The sequence below is a fragment of the Scyliorhinus torazame genome, chromosome 13 (assembly GCF_047496885.1).
Source record: "Scyliorhinus torazame isolate Kashiwa2021f chromosome 13, sScyTor2.1, whole genome shotgun sequence".
Lineage (NCBI taxonomy): Eukaryota > Metazoa > Chordata > Chondrichthyes > Carcharhiniformes > Scyliorhinidae > Scyliorhinus > Scyliorhinus torazame.
Window position 1 is genome coordinate 101,183,670 of NC_092719.1, and position 23,494 is coordinate 101,207,163.

The 23,494-nt window shown below is 45.8% G+C and overlaps 1 protein-coding gene across 1 annotated transcript in view; it reads right to left on the bottom strand.

The window, feature by feature from the left end:
• Positions 1-23,494, bottom strand: part of LOC140388210 (rhodopsin) — a 147,265-nt gene that overhangs the window by 96,182 nt on the left and 27,589 nt on the right. The window contains exons 2-3 of the mRNA XM_072472000.1: positions 9,302-9,470; positions 3,981-4,146 (exon numbers count right to left, since the gene is read on the bottom strand). Coding sequence (XP_072328101.1) covers positions 3,981-4,146; positions 9,302-9,470 — 335 coding nt within the window. The remainder of the gene's footprint in view (positions 1-3,980; positions 4,147-9,301; positions 9,471-23,494) is intronic.

Genomic DNA, 23,494 nt, shown 5'->3' on the forward strand with positions numbered 1-23,494 from the left:
TCCATGTGCTTTCATTTTACACACTAACCTCTTTCGTGGGACTTTATCAAAGCTTTCTAAAAATCTAGATACACCACACCCACTGATTCTCCCTTATCTATTCTACCAGTCATGTAGACCGAGTAGTCTCGTGATGACGTAATTATGTGACTACTTAAAGGGAGCGTCATTACCTCATTGTTGGGAGCGCATGAGTTCTCCCAGAGCAGGGGCAGAGCACAGCATGCAGCAGCTTGTTAATGAATGATTGTTTGTTCTAAGTCCTCAGTTCCCAGTTGTTGGGAACCCAGCACTTCTACAAATTACATCCTCAAAAGTAGGTTTGTTAACCATGACTTCCCTTTCATAAATCCATGTTGTCTTTGTCTAATCCTGTTGATATTTTTTAAGTGTTCTGTCCGTTCATCCTTTATAATAGACTCCAGCATTTTCCCTACTACTGGGGCAAAATTCTCCGTAATCGGCGCGATGTCCGCCGACCGGCGCCAAAAACGTCGCAAATCAGTCCGGCATCGCGCCGCCCCAAAGGTGCGGAATCCTCCGCATCTTGGGGGGCCGAGCCCTAACCTTGAGGGGCTAGGCCCGCGCCGGACTGATTTCCGCCCCGCCAGCTGGCGGGAAAGGCCTTTGGTGCCTCGCCAGCTGGCACGGAAATGACATTGCCGGGCGGTGCATGCGCGGGAGCGTTAGCGGCCGCTCACGGCATCCCCGTGCATGCGCAGTGGAGGGGGTCTCTTCCGCCTCCGCCATGGTGGAGACCATGGCAAAGGCGGAAGGAAAAGAGTGCCCCCACGGCACAGGCCCGCCCGCGGATCGGTGGGCCCCGATCGCGGGCCAGGCCACTGTGGGGGCACCCCCCGAGGGCCAGATCGCCCCGCGCCTCCCCCAGGACCCCGGAGCCCGCCCGCGCCGCCTTGTCCCGCCGGTGAGAGAGGTGGTTTAATCCACGCCGGCGGGACAGGCATTCCAGCAGTGGGACTTCGGCCCATTCGGGCCGGAGAATCGTGGGGGGGGCCCGCCAACCTTCCCGCCCCCGCCGAATCTCCGGCTGCCGGAGAATTCGGCAACCGGCGGGGGCGGGATTCACGCCAGCCCCCGGCGATTCTCCGACCCGGCGGGGGGTCGGAGAATCTCGCCCCAGACGTTAGACTAAACGGTCTTTAATTCCCTGTTTTCTTCCTCTCTTCCTTTTTTAAAAAGTGGGATTACATTTGCCACCTTCCCATCTGCTGGCACTGTTCCAGAATCTACAGTTTTGGAAGATGATTACAAATGCTGCCATTATTTCCATGGCCACCTTTTTTAGTACCGCATCAGGCCCTGGGGATGCACAAAGGTGTGTAAGGACAGTCTTGGTAACTACAGGCCAGATAGTGCATCAGCAAATAGTAAGGTTTGGAATCCACAATCAGGGAAAATATCAACTGACACTTGGGAGCCGTTTGAGTTAATTAAGGAGAGGGAGCACAAATTTATAAAAGACATATTGCGCTTGAGTAATCTATTGGAATTTTTTGATGAAGTTAAAGGAGGTTGATGAAGGGAATATGGTGGATGTTGTCTTTATGGATTTTTTTAAAAAAAAAGATTTTGACCATGTGCCACATAAAAGGTTGGCTCAGGGCAGCACAGTGGCATGGTGGCTAGCATTGCTACCTACGGCGCTGAGGGCCCGGGTTCGAATCCCGGCCCTGGGTCACTGTCCATGTGGAGTTCGCACATTCTCCCCGTGTTTGCGTGGGTTTCGCCCCCACAACCCAAAGATGTGCAGGTTAGGTGGATTGGCCACACTAAATTGCCCATTAATTGGAAAAAATAATTGGGTACTCTAAATTTATAAAACAAACAAACAAAAACAAAAATTAATAAATAAATAAAAGGTTGGCTCAAGGAATAGGAGGGTCAGTGTCCAATTGGATTTTAAATATTGGCATCTGGACAGAAAACAGCGAATCAGTAGATAGTTATTTTTCAGATTGGAAGGTGCTCAACAATGTCAGTGTTAGGACCAATGTCGATTTGTGACTCCAGTCTTAATGTATTTAGGGAAACTAGGCATGGACATTCAATATCTCTCTCTGTTTTGTTTCCTTTTCTTGGCATGTACAGCTCCAGGGACCGGGGTTCAATTCCAGCCTCTGGTGACTGTATGTGTGGGGTTTGTACATTCTGCCGTGTCTGTGTGGGTTTCCTCCGGGTGCTCCCGTTTCCTCCCACAGTCCAAAGATATGCAGGTTAGGTGGATTGGTCCTTAGTGTCAAAAGATGTGTAAGTTCGGTGAGGTTATGGGGTTACAGGGATAGGAAGGGAGAGTGGGCCCAGACAGGATGCTCTTTCAGAGGGTCGGTGCAGACTCGATGGGCCAAAACGCCTCCTTCTGCACAGTTGAATTCTATGGTTCAATGTTTTGGTCTTAATCTTGTTTTATCATGTTTTTGGGTAGCTATCATTCATTATTCTGCCATTCACACCTCCTTTAGCCATGTCCTTTATAAGATCATAAGACCATAAGACATAGGAGCAGAATTAGACCAATTGGCCCGTCGAGTCTGCTCCACCATTCAATCATGGCTGATACTTTTATTAATCAAAAACCTATCTATCTCTGTCTTAAAGACACTCAGTGATTTGGCCTCCACAGCCTTCTGCGGCAAAGAGTTCCACAGATTCACCAGCCTCTGGCTGAAGAAATTCCTATTCATCTCTGTTTGAAAGAATCGTCCCTTTAGTCTGAGATGGTGTCCTCTGGTTCTAGTTTTTCCTAAAGTGGAAACATCCTCTCCACGTCCACTCTATCCAGGCTTTGCAGTATCCTGTAAGTTTCAATAAGATTTGTGCTTCTGATTTCCTAAGCGTTTCCCCATTTAGAAAATAGCCTATGCCAAAATTCCTCCTTCCAAAGTGCATAACCTCACACTTTTCCACATTGTATTTCATTTCCCACTTCATTGCCCAATCTCCTAGCCTGCCCAAATCCTTCTGCAGCCCCCCTGCTTCCGCAATACTACCTGTCCCTCTGCAGATCTTTGCATCATCTGCAAACTTAACAATAGTGCCTTCGGTCCCTTCCTCCAGATCATTAATGTATATTGTGAAAATTTGTGGTCCCAGCACAGACCCCTGAGGCACACCGCTAGTCACCGGCTGCCATCCTGAAAAAGACATCTTTATCCCCACTCTCTGCCTTCTGCCAGTCAGCCAATCCTCTATCCATGCCAGGATCTTACCCTGAACACCATGGACTCATAACTTATTTAACATTATCCTATGCGGCAAATTACCAAGTTTCAACCTCACTCTAGTTGTCTCACTCACTCAAGCTGTGTCTCCTTCACATGCGCAAAGCTTACTGAGTGTGCGCTTTATGTCTGTCTCTTATATAGAACTCAGCTAAACTGAGATGACTCACACTAGTTAAGCTTCAAACAGAAAAATGTAATTCATGCCTTTTGCCTCTAATCAGGCTTCAGGTGACTGACAGATAACTGTCACTCAGCAATTAGGGTGGGGCAGCTCCAGCCAATCAGACACCAAACTAACTGATAAACAGGAAAATTAAATTCAACTCTTACCTTTCTTGATTACCTCACTGCTCCAAATTGCCAAGTTTCAACCTCACTCTTGGTGTTTCACTCACTCCAGGCTGTCTCTCCTTCGTGTGCGCAAAGCTTGATATCTTTATTTGTCCCATTCACACTCCTATTGGCCCTGCACAACCAACTCTTTTTGTCATTTAATAGTTCCCATCTTTTGTCCTATCATAGACCTTCCTTTTTAAAAAAAAACACCCTACCCCATTTGATCTACCTTTTTGGACGTTCACCAGTTCTGATGGCAGATCATTGACATAGAGTTTGGCTCTGTTTCTCTCTCCGTAGATGCTCCCACGCCTGATGAGTACATTCAACATTTTCTGTTGTTATCTCATATTTCCTACTTCTGCAATTTTTTTGCTTTTGAAGAAATGGCTCTGAAATTACCTCTTTCACTGTGCACACCAGGCGACCATAGCAAAAGAATATAACAGATAGAGGTATGCTGAAGTGTACAACGAACATGTAGATGACGAAGGACTCATTATTCACTTCAGGTTTCAGAGTGTAGTAATCAATTCCACACGAGCACTGCATTCCCTCAGGAATATACCTGCAAAGATAAGGACATCTTCAAGTTATTATCATCAAAAAAGCAAAGGTGGAATTCTAAGTGTTCCTGATGGCAAAGCCAGAAGTGTGTGCCACTGCTGCTCGCTTGTTCTTTCCCATTTACCACATGATATCTAATTCAAAATTAAAGTGGTGACAGTCTGCATGGGAGATATGTGCAATTCCGCAGTGGAACCAGATTTTCATCAGTGAAACCCCCTGTCGGCTGACAATGCTGCGGTATTGGGCGGGCTATTGAGGAGACCCACATTTCAACATAGAGGCTCTGCCTCGCTGCCAGAACGCTGTAGTGAGTCCAAAGTCCGAGATCATTCACAAGATTGGCCACCCACACCAACCCCCCAACAAGGACCATGCATTGATATAAAGATATTCATTACCTCAGAACATCCCACAGCCAATTACATTAGAAGCATTACCCTGTTGTAATGCAGGAAATGTGACAGTCAATTTGTCACAGCGAGCTCCACCTAATAGCAGATATAATCATCAGATAATCTGAGTGAGTGAAGTTGGTCCAGGAATAAATATTGGTCGAGCCACTTGGGAGTATTCCTCTGCCCTTTGCTAAAATACAGCCAAGGGATCTTCTGTTTACCTCTGAGATGGCAAAGAGAACCTCCACTTAATACTCTATCCAAAAGCTTGTATGCATACAATTATGCAGTTGAGTTTTTATTCATTCTTGGGATGAAGCCAGCATTTATTGCCCATCCCTAATTGCCACTGGAGAAGGTGGTGGTGAGCTTCATTAAAGAATGCATCGTATTCGATCCCATGCAAAAAATGTGCATGGCCTGGAACATTGAATTGCATCCAGCTTTATGACCACAAGAGGATGGTAAAACTGGTGCAATTCAGCTCCACCGGGAACATAGGGCTGGATTCTCCGCTCCCCGACGGTGAAATCGCGATTGGCGAGGGTGCGGAGAATCCCTGATGACACCAAAATCGGGGGCGGCGCCACTTTCGCGATCCTCCACCCCCTGAAAAGCAGCGTACGGCCACGTATCCACAGCCTCAGGCCATTGTCTGAGGCCTGCCCCACGATGCTCTATTCCCGACCGGCCAATTTCCCGATAGCGTGGGGCACGTGTGGTCTCACCCGTTGTGAACTTAACGTGGTGTCTGCTGATTCAGTCTGCTGCTGCCACAGTCAGGGTGGGCCGATCCGCAGAGAGGGGGGGTTTTATTTGGGGCTGGGGGCACTGTGGTCGGGCAGTCTGGGGTACACGAGTGGCCAAAGGGGGGTACTATTTTTACCGTCCGGGTCCGCGGGCTGAGTCCGCTATGAAGCACCGCACAGCACGCTGCAGGCCGCCACCGTGCGCATGCGCAGCCACAGACCCAGAAATGCTCAGGGCCGTATCGGCAGCTGGAGCTGGGAGCGCTACGCTGCCTCCCTCCTAGCCCCCAGTAAAACGGCGAATCCGTGGCCGTTTTGCGCCAGTTGTCCTGGCGTAAAACACCACCGTTTTCACACCAGCATGGGGGCTTAGTCTCCCAAACGAAAAATCCAGCCCATAGTCTCCCAAAAGGAAAATCCAGCCCACAATGTTTTGGCCTCAACTGCATTCTGAGGTGACGAATTCCACAGGCTGACCACTCTCTGGGTGAATACATTTCTCGTCACCTCTGTCCTAAATATTCTACCCTGAATCCTCAGACTGTGACCCCTGGTTCTGGACACACCCACTATCGGGAACCTCCTTCCTGCATCTACCCTGTCCAGTCCTGTTAGAATTTTGTCGTTTTCTATGAGATCCTGCCTCATTCTTCTGAACTCCAGCGAATACAATCCTAACCGTCTCAATTTCTCCTCATGCGTCAGTTCTGCCATCCCAGGAATCAGTCTGGTAACCTTCGCTGCCCTCCCTCTGTAGCTAGAACATCCTTCCTCAGACAAGGAGACCAAATATGCATACAATATTCCAGGTGTGGCCTCACCAATGTTATTACATATAACATATATAATTAACATATAATTTCAACAAGACATCCCTGCTCCTGTACTCAAATCCTCTCGCAATGAAGGCTAACATACCATTTGATACGCAATCAATACGCTTGAGTCCACGTGGAGTCATATCGATTCAGCTTTAATCAGATAGAACTGTACCCAGCAGCGAAGTTACAGAAGTGAAGGCTGCTGGGACGGCATTGGTTCTTACACCCCGCCTCTCAGGGCGGGGCTATGTACATTGCCCAATGGTAGACCCAGCGGTCTAGCCAATGGTTATTCCTCTCTCTGGTACCGCAATACCTGGTATTACCACACCATTTGCCTTCTTTACCACCTGCAGGCTTACTTTCAGTGACTGGTGTACAAGGATACCCAGATCTCATTGCACATTCCTTCTCTCAATCTATAACACTTCAAATAATAATCTGCCTTTCTGTTTTTATTACCAAAAAGAGGATATCCTGACATTTATCCACATTATATTGCATCAGCCTGTCCAAATCACACTGAAGGACCTCTGCATCCTCCTCACAGCTCACCATTCCCCCAGCTTTGAGTCAACTGCAAATTTGGAGATTTTACATTTAGTTCCCTCATCTAGCTCACTTGGCTAGACAGCTACTTTGTGATGCAGAACTAGGCTAGCAGTGTGGGTTCAATTCCCATATAGGCATCCCATATAGGCAGAGGTTATTCATGAAGGCCTGCCCTCTCAATTTTTCCCCTCACCTGAGCTGTGGTGATCCTCAGGTTAAACCAGCACCAGTCAGCTCTCTCCTTCAAAGGAGAAAGCAACCTATGATCATCTGGGACTATGGTGACTTTATCTATACTTTATATATAGCTCGGGTCCACACACTGACCCCTGCGGTACCCCACTAGTCACTGCCTGCCAAATGGAAAAAGGCCCGTTTATTCCTACTCTTTGTTTCCTGTCTGCCAATCAGTTTTCCATCCATCTCAATACACTATCCTCAATCCCATGCACTTTAATTTTACACACGAATCTCTTGTGTGGGACTTTGTCTAAAGTCTTCTGAAAGTCCAGATAAACCTTATCCACTGCCCCTCTCCCTCACCAACTCCACTTGTTACATCCTTAAAGAATTCCAGTAGATTTATCAAGCAAGATTTCCCTTTCGTAACTCCATGCTGACTCTGTCCGATCCTGCCACTGCTAATAAATCTTTTATAATGGACTCTAGTATTTTTCCCCACAAACGGCATCAGGCTGACTGGTCTATAAGTGCTTGTTTTTACCTCCTTTTTCAAATAGTGTGGTTATATTAGCTACCCTTCAATTTGTAGGAATTGTTCCAGAGTCTTGGAAGATGATCAGCAATAAATCCACTATTTCTAGGGCCACTTCCTTAAGTACTCTGGGATGCAGATTTTCAGGCTCTGGGGCTTGATCGGCCTTCAATCCCCATCAATTTCCCCAATGCCATTTCCCGACTAATACTGATTTCCTTTGGTTCCTCCCTCTCACTAAACAATAGCAGCATGGTAGCTCTGTGGTTAGAGAAGGCAGCATGGTAGCACAGTGGTTAGCACAGTTGCTTCACAGCTCCAGGTCCCGGGTTCGATTCCCGGCTTGGGTCACTGTCTGTGCGGAGTCTGCACGTTCTCCCTGTGTGTGCGTGGGTTTCCTCCGGGTGCTCCAGTTTCCTCCCACAGTCCATAGATGGGCAGGTTAGGTGGATTGGCCGTGCTAAATTGCCCTTAGTGTCCAAAAAGGTTAGATGGAGTTACTGGGTTATGAGGATAGGTTGGAAGTGTGGACTTAAATGGGGTGCTCTTTCCAAGGGCCGGTGCAGACTCGATAGGCCGAATGGCCTCCTTCTGCACTGTAAATTCGATGATCTATCTATGTGTTCAAACATTTCGTTATTTTGAAATTTCCTTAATGAAAGCAGAACCAACAAAAGTATTTATTGGTTTCCCATTATAAATTCCCGTATTTCTGACTGTAAGGTGAAGATTTGTCTTCACCAATCTTTTTTTCTTCACAAAACTTTAGAAGCTTTTACATTCAGCTTTTATGTTCCCTGCAAGTTTACTCTCATACTCTATTTTCTGCTTCTTATCAATCCCTTTGCCCTTCTTTGATGAATTCTGAATTGCTCCCAATCCTCAGGTCTGCTGCTTTGCGGCCAATTTGTCTGCCTCTTCCCTGGACCTAATACTATCTCCAATTTTCCTTGAAAGGCATGATTTAGCCACCTTGTCTGTTTAAATTTTACATCAGACAAGAATGAACAATTGTTGCAGTTCACCCATGCGCTCTTTTAATGTTTGCTATTGCTGATCCACCATTATCCTTTTACGTAACGTTCACCAATCCATCATACCATCGTAGGTTACTTTAGTTAGAAGCAGGACACAAGTCATTGAATCAACCACATCACTCTCCATCTGGATGAAGAATTCCATCATATTATGGTCGCTCACCCCAAACGGACCTCAAGACATTTGGTTGCCAATTTTTCTTTTCTCGTTCCACAATACCCAATCTAGGATGGCCTGCTCCCTAATTAGTTCCTCAACGTTTTGGTCCAGAAAACCATCCTGTATACACGCCAAGAATTCCTCCTCCATGGTATTGTTACTAATTTGATTTGCCCAATCTATACGCAGAATAAAATCACCCATAATTACAGATGTTCCTTTACTGCATGCATCTCTAATTTCCTGTTTAATGCCATCCACAACACCTCCACCATTTGGGGGTTTATATACAACTCGCACTAACGTTATTTGCCCCTTGATGTTTCTTCAGCTCTACCCATACAGATTCCACATCATCGGAGCCAATTTCTTTCCTCACTATTGTATTAATTTCCTCTTTAACCAGCAGCAGAACTCCACCACCTTTTTCTTTTTGTCTGTCTTTCCTAAACACTGAATAACCCTGGGTGTCCAGTTCCCATCCCTGGTCACCCTGCAGCCATGTCTCCGTTATGCCGACTATATCAGACTGGTTTACATCCATCAGAGCGATTAATTCATCCACTGTATTGGGAATGTTCTCCCATTAAGGCACAAAGCCTTGAGGCTTATCTTTTTAACATTCCTTTTGGATAGGGCAAAATAATGGGATTGGGACAAGTAAAGTGCAGCTCTGGAATGGCCAGTAAAGGAGTCGCGTGCAATGTATTACAAATGTGATTACCTGGACCATCCAACCAGCGGGGGAAAGGCACAAGCCAAAGCCATGAACCACGTGAGGCCAACACCCATAAAGGCATGTTGAGAGCCAAACCGGAAGTTGCTCATAGGTTTACAGACAACCACATATCGTTCAACAGCTAGAACCACAAGCGACCATAGAGAAATTTCACCTGAGGTATAAAAGTAGAGAAGAAAGAAGTGTTAGTCCCAGATACAGAAACTAGCCAAAAGGTGGCCACATGTGGCCCATGTACAAAGTTGGTGAAAAACAATATTGCAAAATTAAATCAAAAGGTTATATGAGAATTAACGCAGAAGCAAAGAGTGTCAAGTTTGACAAAATGCATCACACCCAACACAGACACAATGACATCATTACCCCCAACACGAACACAATGACATTGTCACCCCCATCACTGACACAATGACATTGTCACCCCCAACACTGACACAATGACACATCACCCCCACACAGACACAATGACACATCACCCCCAACATTGACACAATGACATCATCATACCCAACACAGACACAACGACATCATCACCCGAACACAGACACAATGACATCATCACACCCAACACAGACACAATGACACATCACTCCCAACACAGACACAATGACATCATCACCCCAACACTGCCACAAAAACACAACACAATGACATCACCCCAACACTAACATGAAACACAATGACATCATCACCCCAACACGGACACAATGGCACCATCACCTTAACACTAGCCCAATAAATACAATGACATCACCCCTAACACTAATACAACATAAAACAGGATTAGCCCTGTTGCCTCACGGCGCCGGTCCCAGGTTCCATCCCGGCTCTGGGTCACTGTCCATGTGGAGTTTGCACATTCTCCCCGTGTTTGCGTGGGTTTCACCCACACAACCCAAAGATGTGCAGGGTAGGTGGATTGGCCACACTAAACTGCCCCTTAATTGGAAAAAATGAATTGGGTACTCTAAATTTATTTTTAAAAATACAACAAAAACCATGGCATCACTCCAACACTTACACAATACACAATGACATCATCACCCCAAAACAGATACAAAAGACACAATGACATCACCCCAAATCTGACAAATATACAATGACATCCAGCACCCCAACACTAACACAAAATACAATGACATAAAGTAATGTGGCAGGGGGATGGGAACCATTTCAGGAAGCCAGAGGGAATTAAAGTGGGGACAGAAACAAAAGGCAATAAGGGGAAAAGTGAAAGAGGGAAACCAAAGTCAAATATCAAAAAGAGCAACAGTACAGAGACTGTGGAGAACTCAGTGAATGGGTCCAGTAAGGCTAAGAGAAATAAAACACAGGGAGAGTGTACAAAACATGACCGGACAGATGGTCTGAGAAAGCAGGGCAGAGAGCAAGGGAAGTCTAGATTAAACTGCACTTATTTCAATGAAAGAGGCCTGACGGGCAAGGCAGATGACCTCAGGTCATTGATGGGTACATGGGACTGGGATGAAATGAATGAAATGAAAATGAATGAAAATCACTTATTGTCACAAGTAGGCTTCAAATGAGGTTACTGTGAAATGTCCCTAGTCACCACATTCCGGCGCCTGTTCAGGGAGGCTGGTGTGGGAATTGAACCGTGCTGCTGGACTGCCTTGGTCTGCTTTAAAAGCCAGTGATTTAGCCCTGTACCAAATCAGAACCACGTAATATTATAACTATTACTGAAACATGGCTAAGGGAGGAGCAGGACTGGTAGCTCAATGTTCTGGGGTACAGATGCTGTAGGAAAGATAGAACAGGAGGTTAGAGGGGAGGGGAAGTTGGGTTTTTGATTAGGGACAGTATCACGGCAGTACAGAGAGAGGATATATCCGAGGGTTCGCCAACTGAGTCTCTATGGGTAGAACTGAAAAATAAGAAGGGTGAGATCATTTTGATAGGACTGTACTATAGGCCCCCAAATAGACAGCAGGACATTGAGGAGCAAATATGTAAGGAGATTACAGATAGCCGCAAGAAAAATAGGGTGGTAATAGTTGGGAACTTTAACTTTCCCACCATTGACTGGAACAGCCATAACATTAGGGGCTTGGATGGGAAGAAATTTGTTGAGTGTATTCAGGCGGAATTTCTCAATTAATATGTGGATGGCCCGACCAGAGAGGAGGCAAAACTTGACCTCCTCTTGGGAAATAAGGAAGGGCAGGAGAGTGTTGTGAGGGATCACTTTGGGACCAGTGACCAGAATTCCATTAGTTTTAAGATACCTAAGATAGGTCTGGCCCAGAAGTTAAAATTCTAAATTGGGGCAAGGTCAATTTTGATGGTATTAGGCAGGAACATTCAAAAGTTGTTTGGGGGTGCCTATTTGCAGGCAAAGGGATGGCTCGTAAGTAGGAGGTTTTCAAAAAGGTGTTATCCAGGGTTCAGGGTAAGCATATTCCTTTTAGAGCGAAGGACAAGGCTGGTACAATAATAATAATCGCTTATTGTCACAAGTAGGCTTCAATGAAGTTACTGTGAAAAGCCCCTAGTCGCCACATTACGGCACCTGTTCGGGGAGGCTGGTATGGGTATTGAATCCGCACTGCTGGTCTTGTTTGGCATTACAAACCAGCTGTTTAGCCCATAGTGCTAAACAAGAAGGAGGGAACCCTGGATGACTCAGGATATTGAGCCCCTGGTCAAAAAGAAGGAGGCATAAGACATGCATAGGCAGCTGGTGTCAAGTGGATCCCTTGAAGGGTATAGAGATTGTCGGAGTAGAATTACGAGAGAAATCAGGAGGGCAAAAAGGGGACATGAGATTGCTTTGGCAGAAAAGGCAAAGGAGAATCCAAACAGCTTCATAATACATAAACGGGAAAAGCATAACGAGGGAGAGAGTATGACCTCTTAAGGATCTACAAGGTCATTTATGTGCGAATCCATAAGAGATGGGTGAGATCCTAAATGAATATTTCTCATCAGTATTTACTACTGAGAAAGACATGGATGTTAGGGAACTTGGGGAAATAAATAGTGATGTCTTGAGGAGTGTACATATTACAGAGAAGGAGGTGCTGGGGGTATTAAAGCGCACCAAGATAGATAAATCCCCGGGACCTGATGAAATGTATTCCAGGACGTTGTGGGAGGCTAGGGAGGAAATTGCCGGCCCCCTAGCTGAGATATTTGAATCATTGACAGCCACAGTTCAGGTGCCTGAAGATTGGAGGGTAGCAAATGTTGGGCCTTGTTTAAGAAGGGCCGTAGGGAAAAGCCTGGGGAACGATAGACTGGTGAGCCTTATGTCTGTGGTGGGTATCCCGAGTTATCAGTGAACAAACCCAGTCAAACCATCCAACTCCAACAAAATCAAGTGACATCACAGGAAAACGGTAAGCGGATTGGTTGGTGAGTAACTGATATTAGGCATTGTGCCTAAATAGCTGTGACTTAAGTAACTGAAAAAGATAATAGTCAGGAAAGGAGCTTGGAGGATAAAGGAAAAGTGAATCTGAAAGCAGAACCAGGAAATCAAAACAGCTGGTTGGGTGAGGACAAAGAACAAAAAGAACAAAGAACAATACAACATTGGAACAAGCCCTTCGGCCCTCCAACCTTGGCCAAAACCCTCAGCACTTCCTTGTGCCATATCCCTCTATACCCATCCTATCCGTGTGTTTGCCTTTTGAATGCCGCTAATGTATCTCCTTCCACAACCTCCCCTGTCAATGCGTTCCAGGCACTCACCACCCTCTGTGTAAAAAACCTGCCTCACGCATCTCCTCTAAACTTTGCACCACGGACCTTAAACCTATGCCCCCTGGTGACTGACCCCTCCACTCTGGGAAAGAGTGCCTGCCCATCCACTCTATCCATGCCCCTCATAATCTTGTAGACCTCTATCAGGTCACCCCTCAACCTCCGTCGTTTGAATGAAAACAATCCGAGTCTATTCAGCCTCTCTGCATAGCTAACACCCTCCAGACCAGGCAATATCCTGGTAAACACGGGCAGCATAAGTGGGTAGCACTGTGGCTTCACAGGGCCAGTGTCCCAGGTTCGATTCCCCACTGGATCACTGTCTGTGCGGAGTCTGCAACTTCTCCCCGTGTTTGCGTGGGTTTCCTCGGGGTGCTCCGGTTTCCTCCCACAGTCCAAAGGTGTGCAGGTTAGGTGGACTGGCCATGATAAATTGCCCTTAGTGTCCAAAAAGGGTCAGGAGGGGTTATTGGGATAGGGCGGAAGTGAGGGCTTGAGTGGGTCGGTGCAGACTCGATGGGCCGAATGGCCTCCTTCTGCACTGTATGTTCTAAACCTCCTCTGCACCCTCTCCACATCCTTCTGGTAGTGTGGAAATCAGAATTGTGCGCAATATTCCAAGTGCAGCCTTACCAAGGTTCTGTACAACTGTAGCATGACTTGCCAGTTTTTATACTCGATGCCCTGTCCAATGAAGGCAAGCGTTTCATTTGCTTTCTTGACTACCTTGGCCACTTGACTACCCTGTTGCCACTTTCGAAGATCTGTGGACCTGCACGCCCAGATCTCTTTGACTTTCTATATTCCTAAGTGTTTTGCCATTTACGGAATATTTCCCCTCTATATTAGACCTACCAAAATATCCACTTTGGAAGCAAACAAATGAAGGAAGATTATTATTTGAATGGGTGTAAATTGAGAGAGGTGGATGCGCAGCAAGACTTTGGTATCTTCGTGCATCAGTCGCTGAAAGTAAGTGCGCAGGCACAGTAGGCAGTAAAGATGACAAATGGTGTGTTGGCCTTCATGGTGAGAGGATCTGAGAATAGGAGTAGAGATGTTTTACTGCAATTGTATAGAGCATCGGTGAGGCCACACTTGGAGTATTGTGTGCAGTTTGCACTTATCTGAGGAAGGATGTTCTTGCTGTGGAGGGAGTGCAGCAAAGGTTAACCAGACTGATACCTGGGTTGGCGGGACCGTCATATCTGGGACAAAATCGGATAGGCATATATACATTGGAGTTTAGGAGAGGGAGGGAGGATCATGGAACCATAGAATCAATGGCATGGAGGCAGTGAGTCTCACGTCAGAGGTAAGGAAACTATTGGAGAAAATTCTGAAGGAGAGCATCTATCTCCATTTGGAGAGGCAGGGATTGATCAGGAATTGTCAGCATGGCTTTGTCAAAGGGAGGTCATGTCTAACAAATTTGATTGAATTTTTTGAGCATGTGACCAGGCGTGTAGATGAGGATAGTGTGGTTGAGGTAGTTTGCATGGATTTCAGCAAAGCCTTTGACAAGGTCCCACATGGGAGACTTATAATGAAGGCAAATGCACATGGGATACAGGATAACTTGATAAGGTGGATTCAAAATTGGCTTAGCTGTAGGAGACAGAGGGTGATCATAGATGGCTGCTTTAGTGATTGGAAGCCAGTGACCAGTGGTGTTGCACAGGGATCTGTCCTGGGTCCCCTATTGTTTCTCATGACATAGAGACTATGTGGGGGGTAGGATCAGTAATCTTGTGGATGACACAAAGATTGGGCGGGTGGTTAACAGTGAGACTGAGTGTCTTGGGGTACAGGAAGATATAGACAGGATGGTCAAATTGGCGGATAAGTGGCAGATGGAATTTAACCCTGAAAAGTGTGAGGCGATATACTTTGGAAGGAGTAATGGGACAAGGAAATATTCAATGGATGGCATGACACTGGGAAGTTCTGAGGAACAGAGGCGTATATGGCAATAGATTTCTGAAGGCAGAAGTGCAGGTTAATAGGGTGGTGAAAAAGGCATATGGGACACTCGCTTTTATCAATCGGGGCATAGATTACAAAAGCAGGGAGGTCATGTTAGAGTTGCATAGAACTTTGGTGAGGCCACAGCTGGAATACTGGGTGCAATTCTGGTCGCCACGTTAGAGGAAGGATGTGATTTCACTGGAGAGGGTGCATAGGCAATTCACCAAGATGTTGCCTGGGATGGAATTAATGAAGAGCAGTTGGATAGGCTTGGGTTGTTTTTGCTGCAGAGGAGACAACCTGATCGTGGTGGACAAGATTCTGAGGAGCATGGACAGGGTGGGGAGGGAGCAGCTGTTCCTCTTAGTTGAAGGGTCAGTTAAAAGGAGACACACATTCAAGGTGAGGGGCAATTTGAGGAAAAACCTTTTTACTCAGAGGGTGGTATCGGTCTGGAACGCACTGCCTGGGAGGGTGGTAGAGGCGGGTTGCCTCACATCCTTTAAAAAGTACATGGGTGAACACTTGGCATGCCATCAGGGAGCTAGGATGGAAGCTCAGAACTAGAACAAACAGAGTTGTTATCTCTGGGTTGTTGCCCGTGCCACGTGATAGTGAGATGAGGAATAGGGAGAGAGAGCATTTAAACACGTGGCTACAGGGATGGTGCAGGCGGGAGGGATTCAGATTTCTGGATAACTGGGGCTCTTTCTGGGGAAGGTGGGACCTCTACAGGCAGGATGGTCTACATCTGAACCTGAGGGGCACAAATATCCTGGGGAGGAGATTTGTTAGTGCTCTTTGGGGGGGTTTAAACTAATGCAGCAGGGGCATGGGAACCTGGATTGTAGTTTTAGGGTAAGGGAGAATGAGAGTATAGAGGTCAGGAGCACAGATTTGACGTCGCAGGAGGGGGCCAGTGTTCAGGTAGGTGGTTTGAAGTGTGTCTACTTCAATGCCAGGAGTATACGAAACAAGGTAGGGGAACTGGCAGCATGGGTTGGTACCTGGGACTTCGATGTTGTGGCCATTTCGAAGACATGGATAGAGCAGGGACAGGAATGGATGTTGCAGGTTCCGGGGTTTAGGTGTTTTAGTAAGCTCAGAGAAGGAGGCAAAAGAGGGGGAGGTGTGGCGCTGCTAGTCAAGAGCAGTATTACGGTGGCGGAGAGGATGCTAGATGGGGGCTCTTCTTCCGAGGTAGTATGGGCTGAAGTTAGAAACAGGAAAGGAGAGGTTGGGAGTTTTTTATAGGCCTCCTAATAGTTCTAGGGATGTAGAGGAAAGGATGGCGAAGATGATTCTGGATATGAGCGAAAGTAACAGGGTAGTTATTATGGGAGACTTTAACTTTCCAAATATTGACTGGAAAAGATATAGTTCGAGTACAATAGATGGGTCGTTTTTTGTACAGTGTGTGCAGGAGGGTTTCCTGAAACAGTATGTTGACAGGCCAACAAGAGGCGAGGCCACGTTGGATTTGGTTTTGGGTAATGAACCAGGCCAGGTGTTGGATTTGGAGGTAGGAGAGCACTTTGGGGACAGTGACCACAATTCGGTGACGTTTACGTTAATGATGGAAAGGGATAAGTATACACCGCAGGGCAAGAGTTATAGCTGGGGGAAGGGCAATTATGATGCCATTAGACGTGACTTGGGGGGGATAAGGTGGAGAAGTAGGCTGCAAGTGTTGGGCACACTGGATAAGTGGGGCTTGTTCAAGGATCAGCTACTGCGTGTTCTTGATAAGTATGTACCGGTCAGACAGGGAGGAAGGCGTCGAGCGAGGGAACCGTGGTTTACCAAGGAAGTGGAATCTCTTGTTAAGAGGAAGAAGGAGGCCTATGTGAAGATGAAGTGTGAAGTTTCGGTTGGGGCGATGGATAGTTACAAGGTAGCGAGGAAGGATCTAAAGAGAGAGCTAAGACGAGCAAGGAGGGGACATGAGAAGTATTTGGCAGGAAGGATCAAGGAAAACCCAAAAGCTTTCTATAGGTATGTCAGGAATAAGCGAATGACTAGGGAAAGAGTAGGACCAGTCAAGGACAGGGATGGGAAATTGTGTGTGGAGTCTGAAGAGATAGGCGAGATACTAAATGAATATTTTTCGTCAGTATTCACTCAGGAAAAAGATAATGTTGTGGAGGAGAATGCTGAGCCCCAGGCGAATAGAATAGATGGCATTGAGGTACGTAGGGAAGAGGTGTTGGCAATTCTGGACAGGCTGAAAATAGATAAGTCCCCGGGACCTGATGGGATTTATCCTAGGATTCTCTGGGAGGCCAGGGAAGAGATTGCTGGACCTTTGGCTTTGATTTTTATGTCATCATTGGCTACAGGAATAGTGCCAGAGGACTGGAGGACAGCAAATGTGGTCCCTTTGTTCAAAAAGGGGAGCAGAGACAACCCCGGCAACTATAGACCGGTGAGCCTCACGTCTGTAGTGGGTAAAGTCTTGGAGGGGATTATAAGAGACAAGATTTATAATCATCTAGATAGGAATAATATGATCAGGGATAGTCAGCATGGCTTTGTGAAGGGTAGGTCATGCCTCACAAACCTTATTGAGTTCTTTGAGAAGGTGACTGAACAGGTAGACGAGGGTAGAGCAGTTGATGTGGTGTATATGGATTTCAGCAAAGCGTTTGATAAGGTTCCCCACGGTAGGCTATTGCAAAAAATATGGAGGCTGGGGATTGAGGGTGATTTAGAGATGTGGATCAGAAATTGGCTAGCTGAAAGAAGACAGAGGGTGGTGGTTGATGGGAAATGTTCAGAATGGAGTACAGTCACAAGTGGAGTACCACAAGGATCTGTTCTAGGGCCGTTGCTGTTTGTCATTTTTATCAATGACCTAGAGGAAGGCGCAGAAGGGTGGGTGAGTAAATTTGCAGACGATACTAAAGTCGGTGGTGTTGTCGATAGTGTGGAAGGATGTAGCAGGTTACAGAGGGATATAGATAAGCTGCAGAGCTGGGCTGAGAGGTGGCAAATGGAGTTTAATGTAGAGAAGTGTGAGGTGATTCACTTTGGAAGGAATAACAGGAATGCGGAATATTTGGCTAATGGTAAAGTTCTTGAAAGTATGGATGAGCAGAGGGATCTAGGTGTCCATGTACATAGATCCCTGAAAGTTGCCACCCAGGTTGATAGGGTTGTGAAGAAGGCCTATGGAGTGTTGGCCTTTATTGGTAGAGGGATTGAGTTCCGGAGTCGGGAGGTCATGTTGCAGCTATACAGAACTCTGGTACGGCCGCATTTGGAGTATTGCGTACAGTTCTGGTCACCGCATTATAGGAAGGACGTGGAGGCTTTGGAGCGGGTGCAGAGGAGATTTACCAGGATGTTGCCTGGTATGGAGGGAAAATCTTATGAGGAAAGGCTGATGGACTTGATGTTGTTTTCGTTGGAGAGAAGAAAGTTAAGAGGAGACTTAATAGAGGCATACAAAATGATCAGGGGGTTGGATAGGGTGGACAGTGAGAGCCTTCTCCCGCGGATGGATATGGCTGGCACGAGGGGACATAACTTTAAACTGAGGGGTAATAGATATAGGACAGAGGTCAGAGGTAGGTTCTTTACGCAAAGAGTAGTGAGGCCGTGGAATGCCCTACCTGCAACAGTAGTGAACTCGCCAACATTGAGGGCATTTAAAAGTTTATTGGATAAACATATGGATGATAATGGCATAGTGTAGGTTAGATGGCTTTTGTTTCGGTGCAACATCGTGGGCTGAAGGGCCTGTACTGCGCTGTATTGTTCTATGTTCTATGTTCTATAACATACAAGGATATGTGCCAAGTGCTGGCAAATGGGATTAAGTAGTCAGGTCAGGTGCTTTTCATGCATCGGTGCAGACTCAATGGCCTGAAGGGCCTCTTCTGTGATTCTATAATAGATGAAACCAAGTGAATATAATCCAAACCGACGTAGTCTCTCCTCATATGACAGTCCCGCCATCCCAGGAATCAGCACAGTAAACCTTTGCTGCTCTCACTCCATAGCTAGAACATCTTTCCTCAAGTAAGGACACCAAAACGACACACAGCACTCCAGGTGTGGCCTCACCAATGCCCTATACAACTGCAGTAAAACATCTCGACATCACCTTCAACAAGCCCAGTGATATCACAGTGAATAACCCCAATCATACCATCACCTTCAGCAAGCCCAGTGATATCACAACACTAATCATACCATCACCTTCAGCAAGCCCAGTGATATCACAGTGAATAACCCCAATCATACCATCACCTTCAGCAAGCCCAGTGATATCACAGTGAATAACCCCAATCATACCATCACCTTCAACAAGCCCAGTGATATCACAGTGAATAACCCAAATCATACCATCACCTTCAACAAGCCCAGTGATATCACAGTGAATAACCCAAATCATACCATCACCTTCAGCAAGCCCAGTGATATCACAGTGAATAACCCCAATCATACCATCACCTTCAACAAGCCCAGTGATATCACAGTGAATAACCCAAATCATACCATCACCTTCAACAAGCCCAGTGATATCACAGTGAATAACCCCAATCATACCATCACCTTCAGCAAGCCCAGTGATATCACAGTGAATAACCCAAATCATACCATCACCTTCAACAAGCCCAGTGATATCACAGTGAATAACCCAAATCATACCATCACCTTCAACAAGCCCAGTGATATCACAGTGAATAACCCAAATCATACCATCACCTTCAACAAGCCCAGTGATATCACAGTGAATAACCCCAATCATACCATCACCATCAGCAAGCCCACTGATATCACAGTGAATAACCCCAATCATACCATCACCTTCAGCAAGCCCAGTGATATCACAGTGAATAACCCCAATCATACCATCACCTTCAACAAGCCCACTGATATCACAGTGAATAACCCCAATCATACCATCACCTTCAGCAAGCCCACTGATATCACAGTGAATAACCCCAATCATACCATCACCTTCAGCAAGCCCAGTGATATCACAGTGAATAACCCAAATCATACCATCACCTTCAACAAGCCCAGTGATATCACAGTGAATAACCCAAATGATACCATCACCTTCAACAAGCCCACTGATATCACAGTGAATAACCCAAATGATACCATCACCTTCAACAAGCCCAGTGATATCACCGTGAATAACCACAATCAAACCATCACCTTCAGCCAGCCCAGTGATATCACCGTGACCAACACCAATCATACCATCACCTTCAACAAGCCCAGTAATATAAGACCATAAGACATAGGAGCAGAATTAGGCCACTCGGCCCATCGAGTCTGCTCTGCCATTCAATCATGGCTGATATTTTCTCATCCCCATTCTCCTGCCTCCTCCCCATCATCCCTGATCCCCTTATTAATAAAGAACCTATCTACCTCTGTCTTAAAGACACTCAGTGAATTGGCCTCCACAGCCTTCTGCGGCAAAGAGTTCCACAGTGATATCATAGTGACTAACACCAATTAGACCATTGTCTTCAACAAACCCAGTGATATCACAGTGAACAACCCCAATCAAACAATCACCTTCACAAACCCAGTGATATCATAGTGAACAACCTCAATCAAACCATCACCTTCTCAAACCCAGTGATATCATAGTGAACAACCCCAATGAAACCATCACCTTCTCAAACCCAGTGATATCATAGTGAACAACCCTAATCAAACCATCACCTTCACAAACCCAGTGATATCATAGTGAACAACCCCAATCAAACCATCACCTTCACAAACCCAGTGATATCATAGTGAACAACCCCAATCAAACCATCACCTTCTCAAACCCAGTGATATCATAGTGAACAACCCCAATCAAACCATCACCTTCACAAACCCAGTGATATCAGAGTGAACAACCCCAGTCAAACCATCACGTTCAACAAGCCCAGTGATATCATAGTGAACAACCCCAATCAAACCATCACCTCCTCAAACCCAGTGATATCATAATGAAAAACCCCAATCAAACCATCACGTTCAACAAGACCAGTGATATCATAGTGGACAACCTCAATCAAACCATCACCTTCACAAACCCAGTGATATCATAGTGGACAACCTCAATCAAACCATCACGTTCAACAAGCCCAGTGATATCATAGTGGACAACCTCAATCAAACCATCACGTTCAACAAGCCCAGTGATATCATAGTGGACAATCTCAATCAAACCATCACGTTCAACAAGCCCAGTGATATCATAGTGGACAACCTCAATCAAACCATCACCTTCACAAACCCAGTGATATCATAGTGGACAACCTCAATCAAACCATCACGTTCAACAAGCCCAGTGATATCATAGTGGACAACCTCAATCAAACCATCACCTTCACAAACCAGGTGATATCATAGTGGACAACCTCAATCAAACCATCACGTTCAACAAGCCCAGTGATATCATAGTGGACAAGCTCAATCAAACCATCACATTCACAAGCCCAGTGATATCATAGTGGACAACCTCAATCAAACCATCACCTTCACAAACCCACTGATATCATAGTGGACAACCTCAATCAAACCATCACCTTCACAAACCCAGTGATATCCTAGTGTGCAACCTCAATCAAACCATCACCTTCACAAACCCAGTGATATCATAGTGAACAACCTCAATCAAACCACCACCTTCACAAACCCAGTGATATCATAGTGGACAACCTCAATCAAACCATCACGTTCAACAAGCCCAGTGATATCATAGTGGACAACCTCAATCAAACCATCACCTTCACAAACCCAGTGATATCCTAGTGGACAACATCAATCAAACCATCACCTTCACAAACCCAGTGATATCCTCGTGGACAACCACAATCAAACCATCACGTTCAACAAGCCCAGTGATATCACAGTGGACAACCTCAATCAAACCATCACCTTCACAAGCCCAGTGATATCATAGTGGACAACCTCAATCAAACCATCACCTTCACAAACCCAGTGATATCCTAGTGGACAACGTCAATCAAACCATCACATTCAACAAGCCCAGTGATATCATAGTGAACAACCCCAATCAAACCATCACCTTCACAAGCCCAGTGATATCATAGTGGACAACCCCAATCAAACCATCACCTTCACAAACCCAGTGATATTCTTGTGGACAACCACAATCAAACCATCACGTTCAACAAGCCCAGTGATATCACAGTGGACAACCTCAATCAAACCATCACCTTCACAAGCCCAGTGATATCATAGTGGACAACCTCAATCAAACCATCACGTTCAACAAGCCCAGTGATATCATAGTGAACAACCCCAATCAAACCATCACCGTCACAAACCCAGTGATATCATAGTGGACAACCTCAATTAAACCATCACCTTCACAAGCCCAGTGATATCCTAGTGGACAACCTCAATCAAACCATCACCTTCTCAAACCCAGTGATATCATAGTGAACAACCCCAATCAAACCATCACCGTCACAAACCCAGTGATATCATAGTGGACAACCTCAATTAAACCATCACCTTCACAAACCCAGTGATATCATAGTGGACAACCTCAATCAAACCATCACGTTCAACAAGCCCAGTGATATCATAGTGGACAACCTCAATCAAACCATCACCTTCACAAACCCAGTGATATCATAGTGGACAACCTCAATTAAACCATCACCTTCACAAGCCCAGTGATATCATAGTGGACAACCCCAATCAAACCATCACCTTCACAAACCCAGAGATATCATAGTGGACAACCTCAATTAAACCATCACCTTCACAAACCCAGTGATATCATAGTGGACAACCTCAATCAAACCATCACGTTCAACAAGCCCAGTGATATCATAGTGGACAACCTCAATCAAACCATCACCTTCACAAACCCAGTGATATCATAGTGGACAACCTCAATTAAACCATCACCTTCACAAGCCGAGTGATATCATAGTGGACAACCCCAATCAAACCATCACCTTCACAAGCCCAGTGATATCCTAGTGGACAACCTCAATCAAACCATCACCTTCACAAACCCAGTGATATCATAGTGGACAACCTCAATCAAACCATCACGTTCAACAAGCCCAGTGATATCATAGTGGACAACCTCAATCAAACCATCACCTTCACAAACCCAGTGATATCATAGTGGACAACCTCAATTAAACCATCACCTTCACAAACCCAGTGATATCACAGTGGACAACCCCAATCAAACCATCACCTTCACAAACACAGTGATATCACAGTGGACAACCTCAATCAAACCATCACCTTCACAAGCCCAGTGATATCATAGTGGACAACCTCAATCAAACCATCACCTTCACAAACCCAATGATATCATAGTGAACAACCCCAATCAAACCATCACCTTCACAAACCCAGTGATATCATAGTGGACAACCCCAATCAAACCATCACCTTCACAAACCCAGTGATATCACAGTGGACAACCTCAATCAAACCATCACCTTCACAAGCCCAGTGATATCATAG